Genomic DNA, 12301 nt, shown 5'->3' on the forward strand with positions numbered 1-12301 from the left:
GAGCAAGCGCCGCTGTATGCTGCGAGAGTGTGCTAGCACTAGAAGCACGAGGGGGAGGGAGGGGGGGGGGACGGGCAAGAGAGAAGGGTGGAGTGCCGCGGCGGGGTGTGTGTGTGTGTGTGTGTGTAACTAGCTCCCTCGTGTCGTTCCATGCCCTACCTCGCGGCTATGCGTTTCGCGTGTACAATAGCTGGCGGCCCGTCATGTTTCATGCAGCCGCGCACAATGATACCACCGCGCACCAACACCATCCGCGTATGTACACCGCCGTCCCGCAGTGCCGCGAGCGCGCGAGCCGTAATACAGCTCCGGCACTCTCCGTTACATCTCGAGATAATGCGCGGGAGGGAAGGGACGGGTGGGGGAGGCGGGAAGGGTTGAAGCAGGCACGCGGCAGACTGCCCTGCCCCGGCTTCCTCCGCCGCGGCATCCAAGTGCCTCCTCAAGACCGATCGACGATAGCACTCGTCCAGACTCGACCGGGCTCTTCTCCACTGCACCTCTAATTGAGCTAATCGCACCGTAGCGAACCTGCCAGGATATCCCCCTCCGTTATCGAGATGTGCAGGATTCTATTAGGTCCCGTCCGTTTCGGGATATTCCCTCCACGCTTTTTTCTTTGCCCGCTTTTCCCGAATACTTAATTGAAAAATTTCTTTTCACATGGCAAGAAGCATATTGAAACTAATGTAGACTTCTTTATAATGAAAATGATTTCAAAGCCCTACAATAGCTCTACATTTTATTTTTAATTTAATTAAACAAAGCAACAATTTTTTCAAAATTAGTCTAATGCACTACACATGGTTTATTAAAATACCGTACTTATTAATACTGTTTCTTTGAAACAAAGTTTCATAACAAAGTTGAAAGATAATTATACATCTACTTATATGTGTACACATGAAGATACATTTTACGATAGATACAATTGTGAATTAGTAGATTTGACATGCTTTACTAATTTGAAACCTACTTTTCTTCATCAAGAGTATAATCGATCGTCATCTTTTTTTCACGGTTGTTACTGTGCAATATTAATTCTCCGAGGAGACTAACTTTCGATACTTTCACCCTAAATAATTCGCAACTTTTCGCTCGATTATGACATGCTTCGCTTTCACGAGCACTGGAGCAACGTTGAACGTTGAACATAGTGGATAGGAGGGAGGGGGAGAGGGTAGTCCGCTGGGGTGGCCGATGCAGAAAAACGAACGGTGAATCCCACCGCGGGGTGCATTTTAACCCCCCCGGCGTGCTGCGCGCTCGCGGGCACTCGAGAGTGATCGCGCGTTAAATGCGCCGCCGGGCGTACGCGGTCGCGTGTCGTGCGCGTGCCCTCTTATCGGTGAGGGGAAGGGGGTGCCCACTCTCGAAACGACGTACGCGACGGACACCTACGAAAGAGAGACCGGGGCACGCGGCCCCGCCGCCGCACCGTGTGCGTGTGCGTGTGCGTGCGAGCTGCGGAACGAACGTGCATACGCGTCATAGTCGTACCTCCTGGGCCTGTTACGCCCGCACGACGGGGATATCGCCGTGGCGTGAATCACGGTTATAAACAGCAAATGACTCCTGCCGATGTGCCTGCACATGCACGCTGGCCACTTTCAGCCTTCGACCATCATCGCCATTAATCGCGCTTCAATGTTTTCTTTTTTCCGCAAATCGAACCTTGTATAGATATTAGATACGTAATGTACTTCGATATTCATAGCCGGCTTTATACTCGGCATTAAAATAGCCAGCGTATTATTTGTTTCTTATTCATTTATAGCCCTCATTGATCTCTATTTCAATTAAAAATAATAATAAATATTAGTTTAACTATTTTAACGTTCGCGTTAATAAATGCAATTAGTTTCAATTGTCTTGAATTTATTGTGTATTATGTTAATAGCTTGCACTTGCATGCGATCACCGTGGGATTTTGACTTTTCGGATATCATTCGATGTCGTCCGGTTTGAACTGATTAATAACAAAAATTATCATAAAATTGCGAAAATTGCGTAGCTACATACATGTATAAGCAAAATAAAAAGAGATACGTATTCATAAATATTAAATGTATCCATGAAAATTTAATAATTTCATAAAGTATAACAACAATATAAAATATGAGATAAATATCAAACTCACATATTTATCTCGCAATTACAAATATAAATATGTATTTTCTAATAATGATAAAAATAATAAAAATTCGCGACACGATGCACAAGACATAAAATTATAAATTTCATAATCGTTTTTATTTTTGCTGTTGGAAATCAGTGCGATTATAATAAATTACTACGCATGCAATATAATCTGTTCTTTTTAATTGCTTGATATTTGTAAAATTTTTGAAGTATATTATACATGTATGTACATACATATATAGTACAAACTCTCCATGCGTTTACACACTTGTACATAAATTTTACTTATATTTTATTTTAATTGTTAATAAGAAAAAAGTCGCAAAAAGAAAGAAAATTATTTTATTTCGAACCGAAAATTACTTAGCATCAATTTCTTAATAATAATATTTAATTATATGCAATAATGGAAAAATAATTTATACATGCTATCTATAAATCTAAAAAAAAAACAGATTATTTATAAAATAAATTTAAATTTACAAATTCATTCAAGATTAAAGAACAGATTACTTGTAAATTTATAAAAATTTATATTCACTTATTTCGCGACGTCCCTCGATGTCCACCGATGCATCTTCTGCTGCACTTACATCCGCAATGGTAACCGGAAATAGTTCAGGAGAGTGCATTCCCGCGTTGTCCGCACTTCACAATCTTCACATAAACAATCGCGACGCGAAATTTGCAAAATTTTATAGGTGAAGTAATTGCAGAGACCTTGCGATAACTTATGCGAATTAATTTGTTTGAAATAATCGCAAAGACAAGTAAATATAAGTGAATCGTGGAATTTATTATGCGCTCAGATTAATCACAATTTCTACGAAACTTTCTCTAATCCTCGAACCTAATTTCATAAATTTCACAATTTTTTACGCGACATAAATATTATAAAGAAAATTAAAAATTAAAAAAATAATTAAAAACAATTTTTTACGAACTTTTAAACATGTTATTCTGACGATTACTTTCGCTTCCAAAAGAAACTTACACTTCTTTTTTTGTCGACGCTTTACATGCAAAACTTTTATCTACATACGAAAATCTAAACATGCAATAAATCGCAATGATTTCCGAAATAACGATTTCAACGAAAAAATACCATCACCTAAACCCTAAATTGCACTCACTCATATCGTCGATTTAGGACCAGCCATATCTTGAATCTGTAACAAGTACAAGATTCTGAATTAAAATAGAGAATATATTATTTTTTACGAAATATTAATTATTAAAAACAATTACTACAGCTAAGAAGAAGGGTGTATATGTCATAAACATTCTCTATATAAAGAATTTACTATATAAGAATTTAATATATGTAAAATATTTAATGTTAAATTTACATAATTATTTATTAAGTATAAAAAGAGAGGACAGGTACTAAAATAATTAAATTTTAATTGTAAAATGTTAAATAAACACGAAACTTACTTTTGAGCCGATCCTACTTGGCCTGAACCGGATCCTCCGATGCTGCATCTGCATCCGTCCAATTTCACGAGACTCACGCTTCACTATTCCTCTCTTCATTTTGTTACCTACATGTGTAAAATATTTATAATTTAACAAAAGATTTCTTCTAAATAATTTTTGTATTTTTAAAAATTTTGTTTTATTTAAAAATATATTTGTATTAATGTATTTTTTAGTTTAATTTATCGGTAACATTTTATATAATAGACCATGTCGAGTTAATTAAAATCATTGCTTTTATTTATTAATATTTTATCAAAATATTTTCATTGACCTCAATTATTTAATTGGTAAGAAAATGTTAATAATAATAGTTAAGTAAATAGTTAAATAATAATAAAAAAATATTCTTTTGTCGAAATCTGAACTGTTGTTCATCAGGATGTATTACACTAGTTATATAATCGACTATAAATAGAGAAACTTGGATTGAAAATACTCTGTGGACATAAAGTTGCAAATTAAACTACATTAATGCCGGACGCGGATAACAGAAAACAGAATGGTTCGCATGCATTTGTATGCAGCGCCATAAAGTTTCTTCGTCATTAGAATAATAATAATGATAAATAGTTAATTAATTAAGACAGCTTCATATTTTCGTGGAATAAAGCAGATTTTATGCAAATGCAAACGCTGCTACGCCCCAGGTGCAAGAGGTATATAATTACAACGAAAATGTAAATTTCTCATTAATAACGAGGTCGCCGTAATTCCGAAATGACCAGGGCGCATGTTCCTGTAATTATTATAATTCGGCAATGATATAATCATGCGTCGCTGAATAGCCTCCATTGACAAGCGGCAGCTGCGTCTATCGATTATTCGCGAGAACATAGCACACCAAAATATAATTCTACAGAAAGTCATAGAGAGAAAGAGAAGAAGGGAGAAACAACATTCGTAAAAATGACGGGTTTGAGAGAACTGACGAGATCACGATTTGATTTTATTTTTCATTTTTCGCACGTTTTCAAAAAGTGCAGGCGATTTATAACGAAATTATTCGAACGGAAAGTTCGAATCGATAAATTCAGGGGTTTTCAAAAACTTGGAGATATGGAAAGATCCCGATATGTTCCTGAGCGGTCAACTAGAAAGCCAATGCTGGTAGTAAAGTAGTTTTTTGATCGAAACACTATATATAGAAAATTCATCCGTATCGACCAATGACGGGATTTATTTTCGGTTCATAGAAACGCGCGCGAATAAGCAGTATTTTATCCAGAAACAAAATAACAAATGTAAAAGTAATGTTAAAAATATTTTTTGCTTTTTTTTTAGAGGATGAAATAAAATGATTTTTCTCTCTGAAAATTAGTCACTTAATTGGGATGGAAGAATATGCATTCATTGATTTTTTTTAGGACAAATTTTAAAGACAAGAATTTAAAAAATTACACCAGTTTTGTATTGCAAATAAAGAGAAGAGAAATTAAGAAAAAAGTTAAATCAATACATTCACAATTTTATCATCGTATCAGAGGTGGGAGAGTGAAAGATATTAAATATCTAATTAAATAATAGCTATTTAAAGTGGATTAAGAGCTACTTAAGTTGTTCAGTGAAAAAATTTCAACCATTATTTTAATATCTTTCTATCCCTTTCTCTCTCTCTCTCTCTCTCTCTCTCTCTCTCTCTCTCTCTTTTTCTTATTTGAAGACTTTCAACGATGCTTCTAAACTTCGGAAGCACCATTCGTCTAAAAAAAGAGGATGATAACATTGATTTTGACAAATAAGCTACGTTCGAATTTAAACAAGTTTCACTGTCGAACTTGTTGGATTACATATAATATCGTAAATTATTTTTGAAAGAGGAAAAAGTAATATGCAATTCAGTTTTTAATGGATTAATAGTCTCGCTAAAGAGGCAACTCGGTTAAAAGCACAGATTGAGCTCTGACTTCTATGCCCCAGTCGTCCCGTCACCGGAACAGCTCTCGCCGGTGCGGCGACACGCCGGCGTACGAGAGCGCGGTTCTCGCGAGAGCGCGTGTTACCGCAGAGGGTTTGTTCCCGGAAGGGAACCGGTGGCACGTCGTTACCGGGGCAAACTACGTCGTCGACAAGCGCCGGTCGGTAAGTGCAGGAGGTCCGGTGCACGTCGGGCCGCGTGCTCCCGGTCGGCCGTCCACCCCCGGTCGCCGCTGCCGTCGCCGCCGCCGCCGGATGCCGCGATGCGGAGCACCGCCGCCGCGGCGGCTGCGGCCGCTCCCGCCATGCTCGCGACACGCAGGCGCGCTTCCGCCCTTTCGTCCGCGGGGGTGTCGATCACCCCCGCAGGCCCGGCCCTCGTGCCTCGGCGCGGAACCAACCCCTACGCGACCTCGGCGCCCTTCGGGGGCGGAGACCTCGCCCGCTGGCCCTCGTCGATCGGGCGCGTCCTGTCTGCCCCCGGCGACGTCGTCGTCCGTCTCGCGCGAGCCGGCAGTGTCGCTCGGAGCGGGTCGGCAAGATGATCGGCGCCCTTATTGGCGCGCAGTCCACGTACCGTACGCTCGTGCAGACGACGACCATCGGCGAAACGAGAGTAACAATACGCGGCGCTGTCCACCTCGCCGCCGTTCGAGGGTGAGACCGAGAGGTTCGCTGAAGGCGTCGTTCAGCTGATATGACCACGTTTCTGACTACGTCGTCGTCGCGCCTCGTGCCGCAACAGCTAATCCGCAAGTCGACGACGGTGCCGCGATAAGGGCGGCAGCTGGGTGGTCGCGTAAAAAACACCCGATCGCACCGCAGGCCGAAGCAGCTGAAGCGCGCGTCGCGGCGCGGATATACCGCATCCGCGCGATGCTGGACCTCAAGAGCAGCGGTACCACCGCGGCGGAGCTACCACGCACCACGGCGTTCACCAATCTATCGATGCTGTTCGCCGGTACGTTCGACATTTCAACGTCCCGCTATACGTGCCCCATTCACGCATCTGTGCGCGCGGAATTGCTTTGCTAGCGTGCCATATGTTTCGGTAGTGCGGTGATAAATCGCGGTCCCACGCTCTCGGTAATTACCACGCACGATAACGCACGTGTCCACCTGCCTGCGAATTCCATGCTCGAAACGCCCGCGCCGTGTCCGTCGCGTGCTACGCGTTTAACTCTGTGTCGCACGCGTGAGTGCTTCTAAAAATCTTTTCGTGCTACAATGGAGAAAATAGAAGCTCACTTTATACATTTGGTCTTTTTATACGCGTGAAACATCGCGAGCGTTCGTGAATATTCGTTTATGTTGTTTCATAATATAAAAATACTTTTAAAAAGAAGTATCTAATTAGACATAGAATTAAAGATCTCTCTGGTAGCAAGTGACTTTTTGTGAGTTTCATGATTCATACAAAATGCTTATCTTTTTAAACGTATTTATTCGCGATAAATATGGCTATTAACTAGATTAGAATGAAGTGATTTAAGCGAAATGATTGCTGTATTGTCAAGATTTTACTTTATTTTTCATTTTTCTAGAACTAATTGAAAAATTCAATGTCCATCGTAAACTTTTCTAAAGTTTTTATTTAATATATCGTTTCGCAAAACTATTATTGATTCATTACCTATCTATATATAGACTAAAATGTTTAGACTCCTCCGTAGACGAATTAATTATCTAATTGCAGTCCGCAAAAAGGTTAAGCTATAATATGCAATAGGTGCTGATAATTATGATAATGCGATGTCGCAAAAGTGATTGTTAGTGACCACGTGGCTCGTGAAAGTGACAAAAATAAACATTGTCTGATTAGGCAAGCAAGATCAAAATCTCAGAAGAACAGCATTTTAACTCACGTATAAAGCCCCATTTACATAAGTCGCAAACGCATAATGTTTCTATCGCGCAACCTTCGACGTATTGGTAATCAGAATTAAATTTCTACTCTTTTTCATTTGTTTTACCAAATTTCCGTTATCTTTGAGTCATGTGTCACGTTTCCATCGAAGAATGTCTCGAAATACAAACAAAACAAAAATTTTCCATTTGCTTATGCTATGTAGTTTTATTAATATTGAATATTTATCATATTTATATGCTATTTGAACTAAATATATTAACAGAAAATTTAGAAAAACTTGGAGTATAAAGAAGCAATAAATTCTAAACTAAAACTTTAATTTATCTTCAGATAAAAAATTATAACATATGTTATATAATTTTGTATTAACAAGTAGCATAATTAATAACAATAATGAATAATATAATAAATAAAATATACATCTTACGAGAGTTATTGTATACACGTACTGTACACTGCATAGTAACATTATAATTGGACCGTCAGTGTTAATTGCGAATAGTGTTGGTTGTAGCATTTGGCAATCCGTCGGAATTCTCACCTTTTAAGCTTGTCTACATTTCTCTCGAGAAAAGGAAAAGCTCACGAGGATTTTACGATGTAGTTCGTATCGCGCGATACCGTTCCGCGAGAAACCCCCAAGAAAATCCGGCGCGCATTACCGAACGATCGGCGCACCCTACGGCACTTGAGAAACATGAAATCCGAGGATCCATTAATGGACTCCGGGGTCTCCAGATCAAATGAAGGGGGCAGTAAAGACGAAAGATCGAGCCGTCGTGAGCGCGCGCGTAGGTCGTTTTGTTTGCTCAGAAAGTCGGAGTTACTGCCGCGCGATGTGTGACGTACCTACGTATGTACACACAAGGGCCGACCCTTTGTGCCAATAACTGCGAAATGAAAATATATCTGTTCGCAAACATGCCACCGACGGGCGACGCCGCCGTACGCTCGGCTCGGCGCCGGGAGCTCTCGAGAGAACTCTTGCGTGGCGAATATAACATCCCGCCGCCGTCGCTGCGCGTCGCGAGCAACATCTCCGCGCGCACGTGTTACAAATAATTCCATATTTGTTCAACCAACGTCCTTCTTGCTCGGATATTATTCGACAGAGCAAGCATCCAAGCAAACCGCTAGATCGGCAATCGTCGATCAAGCGGATGCAGAAAAAAAGATATTTAGGCAGAAATATTTTTAAGAATAAAAGCAGTAAGTTGTTTATACAACTGCAAGATTAAGTATAAAACGGAAGAGGTATAGAAGAGTGTGTAATAACAGAAAACAACTTACGAGTTATGAAGAGTATTGTTAATTAAATCATAATGATTTAGATTTATTTATCGTGATATATATGACTAGGATTTGTGTCTAACAGTCTAACAAGAAGATATTATACTCGATAATATCAAAGAGACATTTGTTTTTAACATCTTTCTTCGGGCATTGTATTGTACTCGTATATCATAATTACACGTTTTAGATATTATTTTATACAAGATGTATTGTACAAACTATTCTATACAATCCTGACATTGTTAGTGTAATAAAAGTCTGTATTAGAAATCATAATTTAACTTGTTAAAACTGTTTCATCTTCGAATCCTGTAAAAAGTTATTAAAATACAAAAAACAAACAGTTTCTTCTAATTTTAATGTTAAGTTTAGTATCTAAGAGAAATTGACATCAATTCTGATTGATATTTTGTACTTTTTTCTCGTCTTTTTCTAACATATGCATTTTATAAAAGACTCGAACAGTTAGTATTTTAACGCAACAGTCATAAACTTTTTAATGTCTGCAACTTTGGACGCAAATAACTCGGCTATATCTATCGTTATCAAATCCACCGAAACTCGATTTCAAAGACGATATATGCATCCGTAACGTATGTGCGTATAGATTCTCTCGTGTGCATTTCGCATCGCGCTCACGCAGGAACGATCAGAGCCGTTAAAGCGTCGTAAAGATTTCGTGAAGCAGAAGGACCGTTGGTTTTTTTTCCCCAACCGAAGCGGCCACGATAGCTCGGAGCACTTTCAATCAGATATACTTTACGACTTCTCGTGATTCCTCGAATCGATTAACCGGTAATTGCGGACGATATATTCGCCCGCGCTACCGACGTGACCTCAAAAAATGTAATCGCAATCTGGCGGGATCACGAAATATCTGCGCGGATCGATATACCGTAGATTTAACAGCGCGCGTCAACGCGACGCAAATTGGAAAGTTTGCATCGCGAATAAGAAGAAACGATTGAAAAATATTTCCCCTTCTTTCAGATGCTGGCAGCTCTTACAAGGGAGGCTGGAGCCACGCCACGTCGCCGGCACCTGGTCAGGGTGAGTCTCATCTGAGTTTATTTACTGGAAGGTGTCCAGCAATACCAAGAGGAGAGATATATAAAGACAAAGTTGTACTTACACAAAAGTTTTGATATCACTGCGAAGAGTGGAGAACGTAAATATAAAATCATATTTTAAATAAAGTAACAAAAGTTCATTTGGCATGTTCAATTCAGATAGTATCAGTATTTTATAGAATATTTACTAAGAAATATTATGCAACCTTGAAAATATAATGTACTACCTCTTGCTATTTGCAATTGTAAAAAACACCTTGATATTACTACACTGAGAAAAAAAATTGTTGAAAAACGTAAAATTTCTTTCATTTTACTAAAATATTTAGTCCGATACGTTCAACTAAACGTTACTACGATGACACAAAATAATTTGTTACTATTATAAACAAAGTACTATTTTTTAACTAAACTATTTTGTTTCAACAAAAATTTACCGTATTTAACTCAACCGATCTATTAAAAATACACTATTTATTATCCCCATCAGCATCGTTCAGTTTGATACTTGGAATTTAAACAAATATATTACTTGGATAACTAAATAGCATGCAAACAAATAAATACTACAGTATTTCACAGAACAAAATAATTTAATTGAGTTGGTTTAGTTAATTCTTAATTTAAAAATTTCGATAGTTGACATGAATGAACTATATCTTTCTTTGTGCAATTAAAGAATTGTTGAATAAACTATTGGATCAAACAACTATACAAATTTAGTTCGTACAATCAATTTTTTTTCTCAGTATAATATTAAGCAATAATCATTTATGCCATTGTGTCATTTATATTTTTTTAAAACAAGTCATAAGAATAAAATTTTCCAAATTATGCAAACACACTTCAATATAACAAATCGTAATACGAGAATTTATACACACATGCGCGCGTACGTGAGTGTGTGTGTGTGTGTGTGTGTGTGTGTAATTTTCCATATTAATTCTTACACGGAAAAAACAATTTGCTGAAATATCTAAAGATTTAACTAGATACGGATTTGAAAATAATTATCTAAATAATTGGACACTCAAGTTGGTTGTTAAAATGTCAAACTTTTTGCAGCATTATTGTTGATGCTTGAGTGTTCCCTACATAATTATTTTGCTGGTCCATAATTATTTTTAGATCTAACTTAATTTTTATATATTTTCAGCAAAACCGTTCTTTTCATGTATAGAAGCCAAAGAAACGTTAGGTTACAAGGAATTCCATTTAATAACACAATTGTATAGCTTTATATTAACCCTAATCATCACTGACAATCGAACTGGACTCTACTTCTCTCATAATTCTTCAATTAATTTTCCGTCATATCAATGTCAAGCACCGGGTTGTTTTCTAAATTTCGCGACCGGCTTCGCCATGCATGTCCTCCGTTACTCTTCGCAAAAACCCCTCTAGAGGCGGGAGGGGGAGGTTTCTTTTTCCTCGTTTTCGGTTCGCTAGACGCTACGTATACCTAAAGGGTGGGTCGCGGCGCCGCTGGGTGCAAGTTCACGCGTCGCGACGCTCCGGCTTGTTCGAGCAAGCTTTGTGCGTGCAGACGCGTAGAGGATGCGAGAATGTGGGTGTTGGTGTGGGTGTAGGTGGCGTCCCGGGTGCTTTGTGGCGCGTTGAACCGCGGCCCCTTTGTCGTCGACGGAGAGCGAGCGAGCGAGCGACAGCGAGAGAGGAGGAGAGACAGGGTGAGAGAGAGAGAGAGAGAGAGAGAGAGGTAGGGTGGCAGAGAGCAAGCCCCGGGGGCTGTGTAGAGACGCCTGCCCGCACGATGGTAACGCCGAAGAGCTGGCCCCACCCTGTGTGTGGACGCCAACACCAACGCTGGCACAATCATCTCGCGGAGATCACAGAGACCTGCCCGCGGGCATCTTTGTTATAAACGGCTTCTGGCCGCCACCAACCAGGTTACAACCAGCCCCGGCCGCTGTTCGTGATCGCACCTCCGTGGTGCGCGGTAGAACGTAAAAGTCTCTCGCTCCCTTTGAAAACGCGTGCGGACCCGTTAGCGCCATCAGTGTCCACCTTGCTCTTGTATTCAGGATTGCATTCACGACTCGCGCGGTCTGCCATGTCACACCTTAGCACCGGGGGCTTTAAGCGTAATTTAACGCAACGTACGATGTGGTACGTGGCGAATATGCAGCAGACTACGTACAAATTCCGGACAATTTTGCATTATAATTTCGAGTTATGAATATTGTGCAAAAATATGCAATGTTCTGAGATTGTCTTGTAATATTGTTTTGTAAAATCGAAGACTGTAATTTTATACAAAGTATAAATTTGATAAAGAGAAATAATGGTAGACCCATTGGTTGCTTATTATTTCTTCGTGTTATGCATTGAATTAGCTCCAAATGTAATCTTTTACCGTAATTTGTTATCATTAGCATTATAAACTATAACAGGAAAATAATGCAGAACGCGAAATTTTTCCTTGTTGGTCCTTATTTTGACGCACTTCATCAAAGTCGTGTAAATCATTTAAAGAGATGTGAAATTAACAATAAAGTTCTGTTGTTGTGTT

The 12301-nt window shown here is 39.4% G+C and overlaps 1 protein-coding gene across 1 annotated transcript in view; it reads left to right on the forward strand.

Moving 5' to 3' along the window:
* The window catches only part of LOC105456963 (DNA-binding protein D-ETS-3), a 58924-nt gene that overhangs the window by 33058 nt on the left and 13565 nt on the right, over positions 1 to 12301 (forward strand). The window contains exon 4 of the mRNA XM_011701354.1: positions 9692 to 9751. Coding sequence (XP_011699656.1) covers positions 9692 to 9751 — 60 coding nt within the window. The remainder of the gene's footprint in view (positions 1 to 9691; positions 9752 to 12301) is intronic.

The sequence above is a fragment of the Wasmannia auropunctata genome, unplaced genomic scaffold, assembly GCF_000956235.1.
Source record: "Wasmannia auropunctata unplaced genomic scaffold, wasmannia.A_1.0 LD336106.1, whole genome shotgun sequence".
Classification (NCBI taxonomy): Eukaryota; Metazoa; Arthropoda; class Insecta; order Hymenoptera; family Formicidae; genus Wasmannia; species Wasmannia auropunctata.